We start from the raw sequence: 21989 nt of genomic DNA on the forward strand, positions 1-21989 counted from the left end.
GACTGAGTTCAATGTGACCTTTTTTAAAGTAACAAACTAACTCAATTATAGGCAAATGAGTTTACCAGAGAATGCTCAGAAACCCTCCAAAAATGTTTTTTTTTAAATTAAGTTAAACTCACTAAGACAACAATCAACTCACCTTGAGAAAGGATCTGCTATGTACAGTACAGTGTGTATGTGTGTGCGTTTGTGTATTCACTACCTGTGGGTGAGTCAGTGAGGGAGCGGCGGCCACGGCGTGTCAGGAAACGGTCGCTGACCTTCTTGGCCTGTTGGAGCAGCTCCAGGTTCTTCTGTCGATCCTCCTCAGAGAGCTGCAGCTCCGGCAGCTGATCTTTCACCAAGTCGATCACATTACCCGTGCTGTCTGAGAAAGACAGTAGACATACACACATGAACAGTTGTTTTGATTCCATATTTTTTTTTTTTTAGATTATTTTTTGGGGGCTTTTATGGCCTTTAATTGACAGGACAAGAGCAAAGGGGGCAGAGAGAGGGGGACGACATGCAGCTAAAGGGCCACGGGTCAGAATCAAACCCGGGCTGCTGCTAAGGACTCAGCCTACATGGGGCGCACACTCTACTAGGTGAGCTAAAGGTCGCCCCCATATTTATTTTCTACATTTCAACATGTCCAGTTAAAAGCAAACACAATGCAGTTATAGACAAACAGTAATGTTAATCTTGCCCGTTCAAACATCAGGTAATGAGGATTTAAAAATACACTTTTTGTAGAAGAAGAAATGCTTTGGCACAAGAGGTTAACAAAGTCTGTGAGCTCTTTTGTATTTGAAGAAGAGAACAGAGCAGCTCCTTCAGCGACAGGCCGCTACACCCATGCTGTGTGAAGGACAGATAGCTCAGGTCCTTCCTTCCTGCTGCTGTCAGACTTTATAATCAACACTGCCCCAAGTAGGCTGTCCATACCAAAACTGACAACTCCCTCACGTGCAATATCAAAGTTTACTTATCTGTACAATATCATTATCAATATTTGATCTGTGCAATAAAATGAATACTGTGTATTCAACCTTTCAGTCTGTTTACTAATTATATTTTGCCTTTACTGCTTTGGTAGAGTCACTTGCTTTTTTTCTGTTTTCTGTTTTTCTACTGCTTTTTTCACCATTTACATATTTATTATTATATCTTGCATTCTTTACTGATGCCTCTTGTTTTTGCACTTATCCCCTTTGCTGCAGTAAAACAGCAAATGTCCCCGTTGTCGGACTAATAAAGGATTTTCTTATTTTATCTTATCTTATGTGAGCCAATAAATCAGGTGATAAACGTTTGGCCAAGTCAGGTATGTTTTGACCTCCTCCTCTAGTCAGAAAAGGGCAACAAGCTAAACATCAAAAGTAATCAAAGCTGCACAAGCATCTCAGGCATGTGGGAGGACACACCGACAGATTCCTGGACTAAAGCAAATGTTGCGAATGATAACATCAAAATAGCTCTCACAGTGTTGTGGTTCTCTTTAGACAATTACAGCTGCAGTGTATGTGTTTGTGTGTGTGTGTGCGCGCGTGTGTGCGTGTGTGTGTGTGTGTGTGTGTGTGTGTGTGTGTGTGTGTGTGTGTACAGGGTTTACCCACCGACTGTGGTGATGGGTCCTCCAGAGGAGTTTCTGGCCAGGCGAGCTCTGGGACTGTGTGGCCTGAGAGAGAGGAAACAGTAATGATTCAGACACGTTGTCCCCGTTTACAGCCAAAAAAAGAAGAAAACTATTACAGTGTTAGATGGTGGGCAGTTACCTGGTCTGCTCCAGAGGACGTCCATCTTGGTGTACAATAGTAGCCTGCTGTGGGAAGACGATGGTGGGGGCAGTCATGATGACAGCTCCACTTTCGCCTGGTGTAGACTGTGCAAAAAACACCAAAACACATACAAACGTGTCAAAGATAAAACAAGGTCACAGCAAAACTGGTATAGGTGTAATTCATATGTTTTGCTTTGTTTATGAATATGCATTAGCACAATGTTAATACATAATAAAAGGTATTAAAACTAGGGTGGGGGGTTCCCATATATTCCAATGAGCTTGCATGTGACATAGGAAGGGGAGCCAAATCTGAATGTTGAATCCCATATTTTCTGATCTAAGCATCCTTTAAAAAACTGACTGGGTTGTCTTCACAGTTTGTGGGTTGGTAGACACTCCAGATACCAATATTTTTGTTGCCTGGTAATTGTCATTGTTGTGCTGGTTTACATTTGTAACCATGAGTTAAGTGACTGTTACGTTTGATAAGAAGAGGTGGAGTATTACGGTGTTAGACATTGAGCAGTAATAGGCATCCTTCAGCCATTAATCTGCAGCGTGTCACTTCACTACCGGCCATTTTATGTCAAGTGACGCAAGATCAGCAGAGAGGCCCTTATTTCGCATTGGGGCCCTGGGGCAGCCCCACCCAAGCACCCATGCTGTCTCTGTTATAAATGTGGTTATGTTGTTTTAACTTCAAACTGTGACTTGAAATAAAGCAGAAAAGTATGTCTGTTATACTAGGCAAGGAAGGTTTCTTGCATTATTAAAGAAAATAAATTATTTGTTTTAACTTAAAGTATGAAGTTAAACCAAGTAATACAAAGTTAAATCAACTAAAAGAACAACTTTAACAAAACTAGAACAATTTAGTTACATCAACATCATTAACTTTAATTTCGAAGTTGAAACAAGGCAGTCTTCAAGTTGAGTGAACTTCGATTTTCAAGGCAGCAGGTGAACTTTCATTTCCAAGTTAAACTAACATGGAATTTATTACAGTGCAAATGTATGTGCACAAGCACTGAAAAAAGAAAGTTTTTCTTATGTCTACTTAACGGAACAGTCTGAATATCCCCAAGTGAAAATGAACAAGAACAGATCAACACTCAACACAAAATTATGTTGAATGTGAATCTTGTCATTAATCTGTTTATAGGAGCACTCTTACCATTTATAATTGCACTTCCATAAAGTTGGGGGACTCACAAGAGACAGATTTAAAAAATGAATGGTCAGAATCAAAGCAGCAGAGCCTGAGACATTCTGACTTTTAGTCTCTTATGTGGGTCAATCTCCAAAGAATGCTAGATCCTGCCCCTCCCATGATGCTCGCCGTCTGTCCGGAGCCACACGACACATATACAACTCCACAGTTTCAAACATTTTAAAATCTTCTTAAATAATAGTTAGTTCAATTCTTGTTTCATAAAATCCCAAATACTTGTCTAACCATAAAAGGTAAGTATAGGTGAGTAAACATAGACTGTGATCAAACACTAATTCCCTAAGAGCTCCTCTCAGCTTATCTTTGCACTAGAATCCAAATAAAAGGATTTCATTCTGATGGTAAATCTGCAGGAAGGCCACGGCTGTGCTGTAGAAAAGGTGGATTCTTTTATAGTGTTGGCATATGAAGATTGGATTACACAGCTTCATTACATTCTGCAGAGATGTCTTATCTAGCCTGTGTGTTTATGAGCGAGTGCAGCGGAAGACGATGTTCTCAGACTGTTTAACACTTTGCTGTCTGCAGGATGTTTGCTGCATCAACGCCTGAATCTGACCTCTTGAAGATGATATTCTTCATATTGTTGCAGAAGAAGACATAGTTCTAATCTTGGGTCAGTTAACTCAAATGAGAAAAATATTTCATTCTCATTTACTTCTACTGGTATCTAGCCATGCAGAGAGTTTAAAAAGTAATTTTAATTTAATTTGGGTGAAATGACCCTTTAAATTTGACAGGAGGAGTACTTGCCAAAGTTCCAATATTCTATTAGAACCAATCTGATGATCTCAAAAAATGTCACGATCATCAAACAATGACATTTTATTTTTTAAATCTTGAAGTCAAGTCTATTTTTTATTGATATAGCCCAAAACCACAAATCACCATTTGGCCTCAAAGGGCTTAAAGCTGATATTTTATAGAAACACAGTATTCACCAGACATACAGCAGACTACAGACTACAACAATGGCTATAACATGGATTATTTACTTTAAAAGGCAGGCAAAGTGGCCTTTTAAAGACTCATAAAATAGCCAGGAATTAGTGGAATTACATATACATTTTAACATTAGATTAACACAAAAATATGAATACAAAGCCAAAAAGTAAAATATACAGTATACCATGTCAAAACAAATGCTGATATGTTTCAACAAAGCTTTAATTTAAAAACACTGAACTAAAAATATAAAATACAAGATGTTTCAGTGTTCGTCCAAACACCTTCATCAGTGTGTTTTAGTGTGCACAGGAAGTAACTCTGGCCTTAATTACTTCCTGTGCACACTAAACAACTGATGAAGGTGTTTGGATGAACACTGAAACGTCTTGTATTTTATATTTTTAATCCAGTGTTTTTAAATTAAAGCTTTGTTGAAACTACAAATACCTGGATGCATAAATTAATCTCCATAGACAAATGCTGATATGGTATCGACAATTAGTAGCTGCGATCAGCACAGCACAGCCTCAGCTTGATAACCACAAAGAGGATTTGTAACCAGAGTAAAACAAATGCGTGGTTGAAGAGGATTGATTAAATGGTTCTACTGCAAAACTGGCGGCAGCGTTTTGAAGGCAAAGAAGAAACCTTTTCTTCAGTAGCAACACTGATAGACTTTCCACAACAGAGCCAAATGGATTATTCAGTGTCAGATTTTATGGCCTCACATGCTTTTTCCAAAAGCAGAATATGTGCTACAAAAAATGACACTCACTGTACTGGGAGAGCTGGAGGAACTGTCCAGTTCCTCGGGGGAGTCCTCCTCTTCCTCTGGCAGTGTGGGCATGGCGGGGAGCAGTGGGGGGCGTGAACGGGTGTTGGGGAAAATAAAAGGTCCCCCAGCGGTGTACGGGGCAGCGCAGCACTCCTCGGAGTTATGATCACTTTGCTCAAGGGGAGATCCCTGCAGGAAGTGTTCCTCCTCTTCCTGGAGCTGCAAGATCATGCACACATAAAGACACAAATACATTTATGTTATGTATGAGTAGACAGAGTAAATGTTGAGGGTAACCCTTCCTTCCTGAGTAATTGAACATTAGCAGCTGATCTTTAAAGATTATTGTTTTAGGGGCTTTTCCCTTTATTAGAAAGTGGATAGATATGAAAGGGGGAGAGAGATGGGGGATGACATGCAGCAAAGGGCAGCAGGGCGGATTCAAACCCTGCGCCGCTGCAGGACTCAGCCAACATGGGGCGAACGCTGTTACTGGGTGAGGTAGAGGCCTCCCCATTAGCAGCTGATCTTTAAATAAAACTGAATTACACATCAACAGTGATATTCTGAAGGAAGTCTTTTCAGGCTAACCACAGTTAAAAAAAGATACCATAAATAATTCCCAAAATAGCCTAAAGTGGGTACGCTAATTTTCCAAACAGGCTGTTACATAAGCAACAAAATTCTCCCAGGATTGATTTCCAGTGAGAATAAACATTAAATACTATAGTGCAAAAATGTCATGAAACATTTATTCCACATCCTGCTGTTGGTGCAGCATGCTATTCCACTGATCTATAGATGGATGCCAAGAAACGAACAATCTGCTTTGCAAATATATGGTGAGAAACACTGAATGTGAACATAAGTTTTGTTTGTTTACAATAAAATCTCACAGACCACCTTTAAGTTTGGGAACATATTTACTTCACTGGGGAAATGGATGAGAGAAATATGCATTAAAGCAATTTTGCATAACTATTTTACCTTAAAATAACAGCTTCAAAATAATTGTGATTTTACACTGACTTGTAATAGGGAGAATGTCATTCCCACTGCGAACACCTGTTCTCACACTACGTAACTTTGGTGAGTGGGTACGATGTGTTGTTGCAAGTGCTTTATGTTTGGCTGTGTTAGCAAAGTTGTGGATTTGCTAGATTTTGATCATAAGTAATGTAATCCTAACAAATACACATCTACAGCAGTATATAAGTGAATTGCACTCTGAAACTGTAGGGGCGCCAAATCGCAAAAAATTACAATGTTACACAATGTTGCTTTAAGGATAGTGAAACATTGATTAAAGGTCCCATGACATGGTGCTTTTTGGATGCTTTTATATAGACCTTAGTGGTCCCCTAATACTGTATCTGAAGTCTCTTTCCCGAAATTCAGCCTTGGTGCAGAATTACAGCCACTAGAGCCAGTCCCACAATGAGCTTTCCTTAGGATGTGCCATTTTTGTGTCTCTAGCTATTGAGGAGGAGAGGGGGCGGGGCAAGGTGGAGGGTGGGGGTGTGGCCTTGACCAACTGCCACTTTTCTCGTTTGAAAGCCATGATGTCTCTCTCCAATGGGTTGGCCAAATTCTCTGGGAGGGCAAAGCAGAGAAAGGGGAGGTAACCTTGCTTGTTATGACCTCATAACAAGCAAGATTCCAGATCGGCCCATCTGAGCTTTCATTTTCTCAAAGGCAGAGTAGGATACCCAGGGCTCGGTTTACACATATCACCATTTCAAGCCAATTGGGGACCATAGGCAGGCTGGGGGAACGCATATTAATGTTAAAAAACCTCATAAAGTGAAATTTTCATTTAAATTTAAATTCTTCTTAGACTGAAGAAAATTACACAAAGATACAATATATAAAATATGATTACTGTAAGAGGAAAGCCAACAGCAAACAAACTGATGCAGCTACGAGGAGAAAGTCATGATAGTGGACACAGCATCTCGACATTAATGATCAACATTGCTGGAGCATCAGCTAGTACAATGTAAATGTTTGGCATCTGAACTCATGATATGGTCCATGCCAATATACTGTATGTTATTGGAATATTTTATTCGTCATAGACAGTTAGCTTTACATTCAAATCACTCCAAAAGCAAAAACAAAGCTTGTGCTATGCTGAATATGGTAAGGCTGCAACTAACAAATATTTTGATATATTGTTTGATTAATCATTCAGTCATGTGAAAAGATAGTTCAAAGTGATGTCTTTAAATATCTTGTTTTGTCCGACCAACAGTTTAAAAACCAAAGATATTTAGTTTACTGCTAAAATAGAATAAAATAGACTGTATTGTCATTGCACATTAATGAAATTTGCTGTGCCCTACCTGAATATAAAAGTAAATCAATCCCTGTCAATAAATATATGAACAAGCATTTTAAAAGCAAATACAAATACTCCCATTTTAGAAGTTTTGGCTTAAAAAAGTATTATTATACAATTATTCAAATAGCAAAATTGTAGCAGATTAATCTCTTTGTCAATTCACAAATCGATTGACAAATTGTCATTCCAACTACTGCTTGCCATCAATGCTGTGGCAGTAAGCTGGCTGGCTAAACTAAAGAGAAACACGACCTAATTTAGTTAAATATTATGTGTGCAACTTGTTTGAATCATTGTTTGAACTCACAGCTCCTCCCTTTTTAGTAACACATTTATGCAAATCTAAGAGCAGAGCAGATTTAACCCTTTGAAAGAGCCCATCTGCACAGACTATTGTCAGGGGTTAGTGTGCTGAAAATAGAAAGATTTACATATGTATGACCAGCACAGTTGTGGCTGTGTTTTACTGCCAGTGCAGATGATGAATAAGGCGTGTAGGCGAGTGAAAGGTCTGATTAATCATTTGTTATTTCAGAGGTATGGCATGCACTTTACACAAGAACAAATCATCTATGAATTCAGGGACAGAATATGCAGTGTGCTGTTCAGTGTTATCACAAACATGACAAGTTCTTGAGAACATATAGGGACAGAAAGACTGTGAGTCACTGGGGAGGAAATGGGTTGTTTAACTGTCTCCCAGCGAGCATATTTCCTGACTACAAGAATACTGTCATACAGGATTAATTTCACTCCACTTTCTCAGCCTGCAGTAGCATTTATTACAGATGTTTCAATACTTTAAAGCTCATTTAATTTAGTTTGATTCTTACATGAACTGTCTTCTCAGTCTTCTGTAATTATCAAAGTGCAAAAGAGGTCAGCTTTGAGGTTGAGTGAGTCATCAAAATATTTCAAACTGATTATCTAATTGTCCCTGGAGTTCAGGGCGGCTTTGGTAACAACCACCTGCGTTTGTCGTGACTGACTTAACAATCTTAATGTCTATTTATGCAAACACTTGTTTAATTCTTTCGTCAATATTCTACTTTTTCCACAGCTACTGTAACAGTTGTTTTTATCCCCTAGAAATATGCCAAATAAGGAGATGAATAATTTGACAAAGAAGAAGAACAACAAATAAATCAAAGATCATTATAATAGCTTGTATCTGTACATTTTATTATTACTAAGCAACCAAACGAGCTTGCAAATTCAGCTCAACACATTTAAATTTCTTTGGGGGACAGAATACTGACTCAGCCCAAACAAAGATGCCATCCTGCACTGCAGGAGGCTCGACAGTGCAGATTGTTTCCCCCGCAGACCATGAGACTACAGATAAATATTGCAGAGTAATTGAATCACTTAGATTATTTCCTGTGTGGGGAACAGGACAGAACATACAAGCCTGAACACAGACAGCCCCTGCACTACAACTCCTCAAGGACAATCTTATTCCTATAGTATACACTCATCCTCTAAAATGAAACGTATTTGTCAGAGTCAGAATTAACTTCTCATTGCTGCCAGGCCTAGCTGTCTCTTCCCTCAGTGGGAGACGAGGGGACCGGCACCCTCCTCTCCGCCTTTGTTACATAAGCCCACTCCCTCTTGCCAGATTTGTTTAAAATGTGGTTGTGTGAAGCACAGAGTACAAGGCCAGCAGAGGAAGTGGTTGCTACAGAGCCACAATCTGAGATAACAGGACTGAGGAAGTGTGAAAAACACAGAAAAAAATGGATGCACAGAGAGATGTAAAGTCAGGTGAGGGGGGGTAGATACATTCATTGACTTAAAAAGTGCACAATCACTCCCAAAGAAGAAAGACAGATGACACAGTTTCATTTCCAAACAGATTATGCAAACTCACCCCTAGAAGCCACAAGTCAGACCGACAACTGTGAAAAAGTCCAAAAGCACACCTTCTTGCACAAGTTTGACACAGCTACCGAGGCCCTGACAGAGGGCTGATGGCGCTCAACCTGCATCCCCTGCGTCCACCTAAAACCATCAGCCACTAAGACCCCACAGCTCCACGCAGCCGATCCTCTGAACCTGTCCACAGAGAGCATGCACGTTACCTGAGTCCACCACTAGCGCTGTGGTGAAACACGCTCACTCCCGCTGATCTCTCCAACTCAAACTCAGACCGACTTCCCTCTCAGCCTTTTCCTCAGAAAACTCCTCTATCCTCAGGGCTTCTCCTTCCTTCTCCCGTCCCCTCTGTTCCCTGTCTTTTTTCAGCAGCAGCCTCTCTTTCACTCCTGGGAGCTTTGACCATTTAAGGAGAAGGGCTCTGTATGCCTCTTTGGGCTGCTGTGAAGTGTGTGTGTGTGTGTGTATGTGTGTGTGTGTGTGTGTGTGTGTGTGTGTGTGTGTGTGTGTGTGTGTGTGGGGGTTCTCAAGCTGCTGCTACACTGATCATCCCTCAACTAAAACCTGAAGATAGTTAGAAAAGAATGTTATTTTTTTCAGCAGGGTTTGTTTTGTTTCTCTAATCATAGTGTGGGAGCAGTAGGAGATTTTGGGTGTTGTTGTACACAAGGGCATGTTTGTGAGAGATAGATAGATAGATAGATTTTGTGTCCGTCCGATCTGTGTTTACTCTGCAGCCTAAGAGGAATCCACGCATCCACTTCGGAGCTCTTGAAGTTCATTATTGTTTGGTAAACTGCATTGTCAAACCTTGCACCATTTGTACTGCTTTTTAGTGGTGAGAGATTCGGGTTTTAAGTGCAGCCATCATCCAGAATTTTGCGGAGAAAAAAAGAGCACAGCACAGAGTCACATTGTTTGGAGGAACACAGCTGATGTTCACAGCAAATTACAGCATCTCAGTGTGAATTAACATGAGCTGATAATCTAAAAGTGCTACAATGTGAAGGAAACAGTTTACCAAAGGAGCAATTTGTGCAAAAAAATCTTCTTCTTGTTTAGTTCAACTCGAATAAAAATCTTCTTTTAACTTCTTTAGGCATTGGGGTTGTGTTGTTTTCCCCAAAGCCAGTGGTGCAAGGAGTATTCAGATTAAAGTAAAAGTAACAGTACAACAATGTAAAAAACTCCGTTACAAGTAAAAGCCCTGCATTCAAAAGTTTACTGAAGTGAAAGTGAAGGGTTATGATCAAAATATACTTGAAGTATCAAAGAAAAAGTACTCGCTCTGCAGAAAAATGGCCTTTGTAACTGAAATATTATCATAAATGGCATTATTAGACTAGTGATACTGATGCATCAATGCATACATGTAAGTAGCATTTTACTGTTGTAGCTGGTTGAGGTGTAAGTAGTTTGAACTACTTTATAGGTAAGTAGATTATTCCAGTGGTTCACAAGAGGGTCACAAAATGTATCTGAGAGGTTGTGAGATGATCAACGGGAGAGGAAAGAAGAAAAAAAAACCATTCTGATCAAAATCTTTGCTTTATTGTTATATGTTATATATTTGCTTATTTAAATTTTGAGCCGTGAACTGTTAACCAGTTAAGAAGTTTCGAAGGAAAAGTTCTCTTTGGTGGAACTGCTAACAACGTATCTGAAAAGTGACAAGGTCCCCAAAGTATTTATTGCTTTTTTTGTATGGAGCAAAAATGTTGCGAACCACTGGTTAAATTCTGTGTTTTATTTTATTTTATAAGATTATGTTTTTTTTATGTAAAATCTTAATCTGAAAAGGGTAACCCTTTACTTTATGTACCTCTATTTAGCATTCATAAGAAGTATATATTTCATTAAAAATATTACATATAGTTAAATGTAGTTGTAAGCATATAAGTGTATATTATAATACAAGTTATAATTTCTGATAAATGCTGTGCAATTTCCTTATATCTGCTTACACCTGGGGCGGGGGGGTGCTTGTATATATTGTATATTGTATATAAGTACAATATTCAACTCTTAATTGTAGTGGAGTAGAAGTATATAGTAGCATAAAGTAATAAAGTACTGCAAAATGTAATTATTTTCCACATATGCCCAAACCACTATGTCAGATTGCACTTTATCTTTGGCAAGCTTGAAAAAAAGTGGTAATCAGCATCCTGTTAAAAAAATAGCATTTCTAACAAGCCAGTTCAAAAAACATAAAAGACACACAACACATAAAGGAAACAGACGTGCCTCTACATACATAAATAATATCATATTTTACTGCAGTGGGGCAGATAGGAGTCTTACCGTGCTGCAGCTGCCTTGTCCTGTGCCACCTGTTGGAGCCAGAGCACAGACATACAGTGAAAACAGTTGATTTGCATTTAAGAGGAAAACATGTGCAATGCAAATGTCATGAGACAGTTGAAAAAAAAAAAAGTGTGTGTGTGAGTGAGTGAGTGAGAGAGAGAAAGAGAGAGAGAGAGATAGATAGAGAAATAGAATGATAAAACAAATAGGAAAGAGATAAATTTAGTTGTCTGTCCTGTGAGGTTGATGCTGGTGACGTGATATTCATCTGAACTACTGCAACTCGTTTCAGGAAGTATCTCAGCCCCCGTCCACCTCTATAACTAGGGGCAACAATCACCTGGCAACCGTTTCGAGTACATGAGGTGCTTGATACGCTGGTTGAAAGCTCTTGGCTCAAGTAAAGGCTATTGTGTCGTCTACTTTAGGCACTCTCAGGAAAACGTCAGTAATATTGTGATACCAAGCAAAGGGCTAAACAACAGTGACTTTATGTAGAGCACCATTAGAGCTGAGCAGCAATATGGCCCTTTACTAAAGGTAATTGGATTAGTTAAAGGTAATTAAATGAACCAGTATTATTCAAATAGGAGAGGATACAGACAAAAAAACAAACAGCACCTAACTGCTTTTATATTGCTTATTTGATGGTGCCATTTCCAAGAATTGACTCTTGGAAAGCACAAATCAGACCCTAAAACTACTTGAGTAATGCAACATTTCACAGCCAGATTTTACGTCATAAATCATTATGCAAATCATTGAGAAAAAAAAGGTGGTACCTGATGTGGTGCGTGATAAGATGAAGGTCACAAAAATGTACAGTAGATTCTCGGAGTGTTTTGGCAGCTATGTTAACTTCCACGTTTGTCCTAATTTAACCTCATTTTTACTTCAGACACTGCCAGATATACTTTTGTTTGTCTTTTTTTCCTGGAAGCTTTCAACCTCAACACAAATCAATCTTGAAGGAGCAGACTGTTTACAGCCACCACACACACACACTCATTAGACACCCACTGCATTTCTAAATGATTTACATTCAGTGTCCAATGGATCTCTATTTATCACACAACCTGCCTGTGTCTTCTTTTAAACAGAAACATAAAACCTAAAAACAAGTTTGATCCCTTTATGTTTCAGTGATGTACCTAAAGTGTATGTAATATATCATATTCATGTTTTATTAGTGTGAGGTAGATAAAGAGGGACTATAAAGTAGTTTTAAAAAAGGAGGCAGAGTACTCCATTGTACTCTAGATGGCATAGAAAATACAAAAACACTAGCACGGATCCTGCAGCACTAACAGACAAAAAAAAAGCACACATTAGAAAACATGATCTAATTAGCAACTGTTAAACACGGACAAGGTAAATATGGCACTGTAAATACCATACCTGCCTAAAATCAGCATGTTAGTGATGTCATTTGAGCATGTCAACAAACTGACATTAGCATTTAGCTCAAAGCACCAGCAGTGCCTAAGTAAAGCCTCCCAAAGTCGCTGTGTAGTCCTTTGGGATGTTTTGTCTTGTCTCTTTTTGGTAAATTTATGATTACCATATGCCATATTGTGTATGTTGTTGTAAGTTTTCTTTTCATTTACGCTGTATCTTAAAATATGTGCTTTGATGTTGTTTTGTCTGCTTCTTGGCTTGCTCGTTTTTTGATGCTTAACATTAACACGTTCAGGGACTGCAGATGAAACCTTTTGGTTAAATCTGGCACGTTTGACATCACACTAATTTTAATTAATATGTCTTGTCCCTGATTAAAAATAAAAATAAAAAAGTGAAATACAGTATTCTTGAGGTAATGTTAACATCTATAGCTTGCTATGTGGGGAGAGCTCCAAATACGATGAAACCTTCCTCATATTAGCAGTGACTGGATTGTATCATACACCATCCACATCTTGGTACTGTTAGGCCAGTATATCACCTTTCATGACAGCAGTGCCACACATAAAATCAGTCATCCTGCTGCAACCGGTGTGTATGCAGCTTCATTTAGTAAACAAAGTCCATGCCAACATGGCACTGGACAATTTAAACTTTAGAGAGAAGGCCATAAAATAAACAAACAAGCAGACATGGAGACGACTACTGTCTGTTCATGTAAAATATAACTTCACCCTCTGAGGCCAGCCAGAGGTTCTCAGCAACCTCAACGTGCTCCGAGTTCTTCTGTACATCACAAATAAACTATTGCCTTTTTCCTGGGGAAGGAGAATTTAGAAATACGTATGTGCCATAAGCTTTCCTGAAGGTTTGCAAGAAAAGTGACCCTTTCTTTGGCCAGCAACATGATGAGTATTGGAAATGTGGTGAAATGGCAAAATGATCGGTGCACATCAAGCAGCTTTCAGGAACATGAGCAGATTGAGGCCTCAAAAAGGGTTTGTAAAAAGACACTGCATAATTTGTGTTTTCCTTATTTTTGTAGCTAGTATTAAAACATTTCACTGTCATTCTTTTTTTAATCTTAAAAATATTTTAAAGAATAGTTAAAGATTAAAGAAATACACACATACTCTTTTCACTCTCATCAATAAAGCGGATAAGAGTTCCTCAAAATGTTGAACTATATCTTTATTAGCTGTCATAATAACTGTGCTACAAGCCTTTTGAGGAAGGTTTATTCTTTTATTTACATTTAAATAGTTCTGCTTTTCTTAAAGCTGCAGTGGGTTCCCTCTTTCTTGCACGGGAAATGCATGCGCAGAACAGCCAATAGAAACGCTCTCTCTCTTTTCGATATGACCTGTGAGTGGCCAATGTCTCCCGTGATGGCTAGATTTTCTGAAGCCTGAATACAGAGCCAAGAGGAGGTGCAGAAGTCTAGTTTTCTCTCAGACCTCTTGAATAACAATATGCTGAAAGGTTTTTATGGAAATTTTGCGCAACAATGCCAAAAATAAAGAGCCTACCACAGCTTTAAATCCAGACTGTAATGCACCTAAAAGCCTGCATAGTGTAACTGCAGATCTTAGATTTCTCGGTGTCTTTGTATAAACAATTCAGACGTAAATGTAAAGTGGGCTGAACCACACAACGTGTTGTCAATTAAGAATGGGATGTAGCTAAAAATACTTACCCTCAGTGTGTTTACATTAAAAAAAAACATGACCTTCCCTCATTTTCCCCATGGCCCCATTTGATAGATAACATACACTCCCTCAGAGCTCATTCTCTTTTCCTCCTTATTGTACCAGCTGTTGTGTGCAATGCAAATATCTACTGTGACTATTTTCAGACATCCTCAGGGGTTACCATCAGAGAAGGAAGTAGCTTTAATTCATCTGTGTCTCACAGTGTACCACATAACCACAATAACACTGTAATGCAGCCATCATACCATTCATGGTTAGCTGTGGAGGCTCACTGACTTCTGGGATTACAGGAGATGGAGGAGGACCGTCTCCGTCTTCAGGCTCCACATTTGACTCGACCGTAAAGCCTGTGACATCTGTTCCAGGATCAGCTGGCAGACTGGGACCTGGAGACTTCAGAAAAGTACAAACAGTTTGATCACTGCCTTACCGTACATACAAGACGTTAAGAGAGACAACATATCAACTTCATGTGTTCAACTGTCGTAGAGCTACAATTTATGTTATGTCAAAAATATTAAATATATAAGTCACTATTGTTACATTAATAATAGCATGAGTGCTACAACTATAAATGTAAGGTTTAAGTCTTATATTTCATTAGTTTGAGAGTCCAATGACTGCATGTGAACGTGAAAAACCATCCCAAAGCTATAATTAATATTAATAAACTTTTAAACCTCGATTTATGCACACTCCCTTGCAACAGTCGTTCCCAACCCATGGGTCGAGACCCCACGCAGGGTCATCAGTTGCCTCCGACTGGTAATGAGATGATCACCAGTGCAGGAAATAAGAAAATCTCAATTCTGCTACACAAATTTTAATCTTTATCCAATCTTTGCTATTTTAGTTGAAATACTTTGTAGTTTTACTTCCTCGGGTCATTTAAAATGATACCTATTAATTAATTAATGGGATTCAACTAAACACATTTACTCATGTACTGTACCATTTCGAGGTACTTGTGCTTTTCTTGAGTAGTTCTAGTCTAGTAATACTTCTACTCCACTACAATTCAGAGGCAAATATTGTACTCCACTACATTTATTTTATAACTAGTTACTTTGCACATTTAGATTAATATTAGAAAATATAATAAACAATTTAATTATGATGTATTATTAAAAGGTTACAAGACCACATTCCTCTATTTTTGTGAGTGCAAGTGTAAATGGTGTAACCTCAACTCAAAACCTTTATTACTGTACCAGCATAGTTTACTCTGGCAGTTTGTGTTCCCACTGGAGTGAATATAAAAACATCTCCATGGATCAGTTTGAGATGAAATCTGGATTACATTATAAATTACAATCTTAGTTCCCTGGTATTCATGTTGTCAAATACTGACTCAATTCTGGACACATGAAAACAGTACATTTCATTTAAAACAATATGTTTTTATAATTTGTTGGTGCTTTTCTGTATCGTTTTAAGTGAAATTTAGTTAAAGATATAATCAAACATGTATTTCAGCAGAGCAACATACTTACTTTAACTGATGTGACCTTTTGAAATCAGGATCATTAAATAAACTACAATTGGCTCTCACTGTTACTGTCTTGAAAAGCAAACACAGATTTTAACACAGACAGACCTGAGTTGGCCTGGCCTCCAGACTGTTCAGCTGCTCGTCAGTGTAGCCTGCTCGGTCCAGAGCCTCCTCCACCCTCCGAGTAATGCTCTCCATCCTCACTCTCACCTGGCTCACCCTCTGCTCACTCTCTCTCACCAGCTCGGCGGTCTCCAGGGCGCTGTTGACCTTCGCCTCCATCCTTCGGAGGGTCTCCAGGAGACCGTCTGCGGTCACTCGAAGCTGGGTTTGCTCCTGCTCTGAGGCAGCTTCCCCTGTAATATCCGTGGCCACCGCTGCATCCCTCTGATCCTTCACAACCTTCTCCACAGCTGTGTCAGGTTCTTCTCTCTCAGTGTTGGTTCCCTTGTCGATATGAAGACTGCTGTTCTTTTGCTCGGTGACAAACTCCTGTGCAGATCTAAGAGAGGCTTGCAGGAGGCAGACCTGCTCCCTCATATCAGTGAGCGCCTGCTCGGCTTGCTGGAGCTTTACTTGCGTCTCAGATAGCTCCTGGCCTGACTGTGTCTCTTTTGTCAGGGCCTTAGCCCCCTCTACACTGCAGGCTTTCCACCAGTTCACCACAGACACCTTCTTGGCCTCCTGGATCTGATTCTGGCTCCCAGTCTGGTTTTGCTTTTGTTCCTTCTCGCAGGCTCTCCGCTGCTCCTCCACCTTCTCCCCTTTCTCCTCCCACACACACTTGTGAAGCTCCAGCTCTTGCAGCCTGAAACCACCACCGCAGCTTTATAAACATCTGCTTTACACAGTGTTATGTCTGTAGTTACCAAGGGGTACTTAAACTGCACTTATGCCCGACAGAGTTTAACACGCAGATAGTAACTCCTATGGGTTGCGTAATGGGTTGCCCATAAAAACACTGTCAAAACCAGACACCCCTTTTATTAGCCAGAGAACACTTCTCAGAACAGAGACTAACATCAACCAAATCCAGTCGGTAACCATAACAGGAGGAAGGGAGGTAAAAAACTCACATACACATTGACAAGCTGCTGCTTGATGCTTGTCTGTCGCTGCTGGCGGTGAGGAAAGGGCCTCTCCTGTGTTTCTACAAGAGCACAGTCCTGCGTGTGAGAGAAGAGACAGATTTATACACATACATGTTCCTGCATGCAACAATTATCATCCTCTGTTGACTCTCTCCTCACCTTCTCAGGATACTTGTTATGCAGAAGATGAGCAATTTCTGCAGACTTGATCCTGTGGATGATGCTCTGAATATCATCGCTGTGTGTGTGCAGGGACGGGAGGCTTATGTCGTCCAGAGCTCTGTGATGCTGCTGCAGACAAGGAAGGCAGAGCTGCAACAGTCAACACAAGACAGAATATCAGCACTATGAAAAGATAACCTGCAGACAGTAAGCGCTTCCCAACCTGCTGCATGTCCTGCATCTCACTCTGCAGGGAGCGGTGGTTTGGAGGATCCCGACTGTAGAGACTCTGAGAACTGATACAATGTCTGTCATACCTGCCAGGAACAGACAGAAGAAAACACACACTAACTATATATAACTATGCTATATATAAATATACTATACTATACAGTATCTCACAAAAGTGAGTACACCCCTCACATTTTAGTAAATATTTCATTATATCTTTTAATGGGACAAAACTGAAGAAATTACACTTTGCTACAATGTAAAGTTATTAAGAGTACAGCTTGTATAACAGTGTAAATGTGCTGTCCCCTCAAAATAACTCAACACACAGCCATTAATGTCTAAACCGCTGGCAACAAAAGTGAGTACACCCCTATGTTAAATTCCCAGAGGCAGGCAGATTTTTATTTTGAAAGGCCAGTTATTTCATGGATCCAGGATACTATGCATCCTAATAAAGTTCCGTTGGCCTTTGGAATTAAAATAGCCCCACATCATCACATACCCTTCACCATACCTAGAGATTGGTATGGTTTTATGTCGGTTAGCCTAATAGCTGGTTTGATTTGCATTGAGAGATGATTTTATGGAAAGTACCCCATGCCAATCTGTAGGTATGGTGAAGGGTATGTGATGATGTGGGGCTATTTTAATTCCATGGCATGGCCGTGGCGGGGTGGCCATTTTGTGCCTTTCGCCATCGAAACAGGAAGTGGGTGTAACTTGGGTGTACATTGTCCAATTGGCTCGAGACTTTTCAGGATTCATAAGAGTCCAACCCTGACGACATCTACAGGCCGATATTGGCTCAACGTCATAGCGCCCCCTAGTGGCAACAGGAAATAGGCCTAAAAGTCAAGGTGATATACTTTAAGGAACTCCTCCTAGAGATTTCATCCAATCGACTTCAAATTTGGTGTTTGCTATTTCAAGACCTCAACGATGAAAAGTTATTATAATCAAGACTTTTTGTTGAACGGTGTGGGCGTGGTGGCCATTTTGAGTGTTTAGCGATGAACGAGAAAGCTGTGGGTGTAACTTGATTGTACATTTTCCTATCTGGACGAAATTTCTCATGATTAACAAAAGTCCAGTCCTGAGGACATCTACAGGCCAATATTGACTTTTGGTCATAACACAACAACAGGAAATCAGCCTTAAATGACAAACATCATCCGATTTACATGAAACTTAGAATGTGTGATCTATATGTGATATTGAGCCTAGCCACACCCATGTACTCAGGCCACGCCCCCTTTCATAACTTGCGAACCATTTAAGGTAGACTCTTGTGTGAGGTATCACTGAATTCGGCAAAGAGTTCCTTTTTAATTGGTGATGTTTGCCCCACCCCATATGCTTAAGCCACGCCCACTTTAATGACTAATGACCCGTTTCTTGTAAACTATTGTGTGAGGTATCATTGAACTGAGCAGAGAGTTACGTTTTCATTGGTCATGGTTTAGCCCGCCCCATATGCTTTAGCCACGCCCCCTTTCACAGCTAATGCACTGTATAACAGGGGGGGCAGTGGTGGCCTAAAGGTTAGAGAAGCGAGCTTGTGACCGGGAGGTCGTCGGTTCAATCCCCAGACCGACAGGATAAAAATCTGGGTGTGGAAAGTGAAAGAACAGCGCTTTGTCCCTCCCTCATTACCACCACTGAGGTGCCCTTGAGCAAGGCCCTTAACCCCAACCGCTCCAGTGGAGCTGCTCAGTGGCCAGCAGATCAGACTGTGGTTGTACTGGGCAGCTTCCAGGTATGAATGTGGAACTGTGTGAATGTGACAGGTCGTCGTTGCAAATGAGAAGTTGTTCTCAATCGACTTACCTGGATAAATAAAGGTTAAATAATAATAATTTAAAAAAAAAGTATAACATAGAGTCTTGTGTAAGGTATCATTGAGCTCAGCAGGGAGTTCCCATTTCATTGGTGACGATTTTCAGTGTCTGAGTGCCGCGCAAATGCACAGTCACAAGGAGCGGCGTCCGCCACTAACCCCGAGGTGCGAGGGCCCGTCCAACGCTGCTTGCAGCTTTAAATAAACTTGTATTTATTGTGCAATTCACATGCAATAGGCCCATTTCATGTTAGACTTATTGACAGGAAGAGCACAGGTGTAAATGATAGCATCAATGACGGCTGGATTCCATTCAGCTGCTGCAGTTTCAGTGTCCTGGTATTGTGCATGCTGACTCACTGTCACGGTTTACTGGGACACTTGAATTCATTTTATGAATAACACCTGCGCTTTTCTTACTCTGACAAGTCAACATGTCTGCTGTGTGCTGTCTGTCGTGTTGAAATATTCTCTGAATTATAATGTTTAATGCTTTTCAATCTTTTCTACAAAACTATATGTTAATGCACAATTCTGCCACTACTTATCAACTTTATGCTTCTGAGGAAAATGGGTGTGAATAGGCGATTTAGTGTTGTCACATAGAATAAATGTAGATGTAGACGTATGTAGAAGTACCTCAAAAGAACTTGGTGTGAATGTTCCTGTAACCTCACCAGCTCTGACTGCAGACCCTGCAACATCAGAACATTGTCAATTTGGTATATAACAACTATTCAACACCATTTAATAAAATATAAGCACATTCAACATACAATATACTTCAAATTGTTTTCTCGTTACATATATAACATACACATATCTAACATTATGAGGCTAATAAGATCGCTCATTGTTGTAATACTTCAGTCATTACTTTGAAATGCTTGATATTTGTGTTTGCATCACATCGTATTTGAGATTGGTTTCTTTTCATTATTTTTTTATATTATGGAAAGTACCAGCATTACTCTATATTATGAGATGCCAAATAAGATTAATTCCATCTCACCAAAACTTCAAATTCAAAGTTTTTGCTTTGTGACCAAAGACGTACCTCAATCATGTTGTGATTCTCCACATGAGAGCTCTTCATCTTATCCATAAGAATGTCTTTCTGCACCGGAACATTTGAAAGTAAAGTTAAGGGACAAACTGAAAATGTCGACTGACAATTTCTGTCTGATGAAAATACCCAGAGAAACTCACCTTTGTGATTTCTCTGTCTCTCAGCGTCAACATCAGCAGGGTTTCCTCAAGTTCAGCCTGTGAACATTTAGATGTTTAACTCTCAGTTCAAACTCATCACGCTGAGACAAACACAAGTGTGTTACTGATCTGTTTCCTACCCTCAACTCAGTGTTGAATTTCCTCAGTTTGTTGATGCTATCTTCAGAACATGTCCTTTCAAAGGTATGTTTTTCATTCTGTGTGGACACAAGAAAAAGAACATCAACTTTAGTGCTCTAAAGGAAACTGCACACCTTTGGACTTTCATTTAAGATCTGCATTACCTTGTCTTCAAGCCTCCGAATGTTAACCTTCTGGCATTCAACCTCATTGCTCTGAAGATGATAAGTAATAATAGTAAAAGTAATAAATAGTTGCCATGAAAACAAGTTTCAAACTTAAAAGGTAGCTTCACTGGGAAAATGTTAAGTGTGTGATGTACCAGTTTGGTGAAGATGGTCTGTGTGCGGCTCGCTCTCTCCTGGGCCTCTTTAAACGCCCGACGCGTCTCTTCCAGTTCTTCTGTCAGGGATCTGGCTCTCACTGCTGACCGCTGAGCACTGCACACACCAAAGAAACATCAGGGCTTATTGTTTAATCACCTCTACTCACATCCAAAACAAACAGAGAAATGAGTAAGAACAGAGATTTAATTCTGTTTTTACCCAAATTTAAACTAATGGAAAGGTGAGAGTTGAGCCACATGAAGTGCTGTAGTGCAGTTTTCTATAATAAAGAAACCTCTACACTGTACTCAGTGTGAGAGACAGCTATTCTTTTGATCTGCTTCCATAACCTAATATTGTTTGAAAGATGCATGAATGAATGTTACCAATGAAGGAAGAATGAAATAAATCTAAACTTAAAATATGATGATTGATCTAAGACTGGGAGTACTCAAATACAAAATTTGATTTGATGTTTAGGTTCTAAAAACTCACAATATGTGACTGCCAGGGAGAGACACTGATCTAAGTGTTTATTCGTAAGTTTACTGCGGTAAGAATTGTTCACTATATTTGTAGTAGAAAATGCTGATTGGATTTATTTTACATTCATTCTGCCGGTAGCTTCAGCTGGTGAAGTTTTGTGGTTCATTTCTCTGAGCTCAAAATAGTTATAAATGTGCCTGTTTGGTGTCGTTGTGATGTTTTCTCAAAATGGCCGGTGTTTGACTGAACATTAAGCAAATTGGTCTCATGCTTCCATCAGGTAAAATATTTATTAGTTTACTCATGCTTAAACATGGTTTTCACAGTCAATATTTATTTGCATCAGGTTGCTTTGAACATACCTTTTGAATTCAAGCTTTTAACACTGATAACGTTCTCGTTAACTGTGACTACTAGCAGCTAAAAGATGTGTGTGAGGTGAAATGATAGAGACGTGTCACTCGAAAGTGATCTGAGTCAGGTTGCATTGAAATTGCTTGCTTGCTATGATGTACGTATGATGTTGACTTTTGTTCTCTCTGCTCCTCTTTGACCATTACATGTGTATTATTCTGTTACAGATTACAGTTTATATGTTGTGTTAAGGTTTGTGTCAGAAGAATACACTGCAATGGTTATAGGAAATA

At 39.6% G+C, this 21989-nt stretch overlaps 1 protein-coding gene across 2 annotated transcripts in view; it reads right to left on the bottom strand.

Annotated features, from left to right (window-relative positions):
• mrvi1 (murine retrovirus integration site 1 homolog) overlaps positions 1 to 21989 on the bottom strand; it is a 46157-nt gene that overhangs the window by 21058 nt on the left and 3110 nt on the right. For both annotated transcript variants that reach the window (XM_039795424.1, XM_039795423.1), the window contains exons 8-23: positions 20853 to 20970; positions 20695 to 20745; positions 20530 to 20607; positions 20390 to 20446; positions 20238 to 20297; positions 19820 to 19875; positions 17333 to 17426; positions 17107 to 17238; positions 16937 to 17022; positions 15962 to 16664; positions 14610 to 14757; positions 11249 to 11277; positions 4723 to 4941; positions 1761 to 1867; positions 1602 to 1663; positions 206 to 370 (exon numbers count right to left, since the gene is read on the bottom strand). In XM_039795424.1, coding sequence (XP_039651358.1) covers positions 206 to 370; positions 1602 to 1663; positions 1761 to 1867; positions 4723 to 4941; positions 11249 to 11277; positions 14610 to 14757; positions 15962 to 16664; positions 16937 to 17022; positions 17107 to 17238; positions 17333 to 17426; positions 19820 to 19875; positions 20238 to 20297; positions 20390 to 20446; positions 20530 to 20607; positions 20695 to 20745; positions 20853 to 20970 — 2165 coding nt within the window. The remainder of the gene's footprint in view (positions 1 to 205; positions 371 to 1601; positions 1664 to 1760; positions 1868 to 4722; positions 4942 to 11248; positions 11278 to 14609; positions 14758 to 15961; positions 16665 to 16936; positions 17023 to 17106; positions 17239 to 17332; positions 17427 to 19819; positions 19876 to 20237; positions 20298 to 20389; positions 20447 to 20529; positions 20608 to 20694; positions 20746 to 20852; positions 20971 to 21989) is intronic.

The sequence above is a fragment of the Perca fluviatilis genome, chromosome 3, assembly GCF_010015445.1.
Source record: "Perca fluviatilis chromosome 3, GENO_Pfluv_1.0, whole genome shotgun sequence".
In the NCBI taxonomy this organism is placed as follows: domain Eukaryota; kingdom Metazoa; phylum Chordata; class Actinopteri; order Perciformes; family Percidae; genus Perca; species Perca fluviatilis.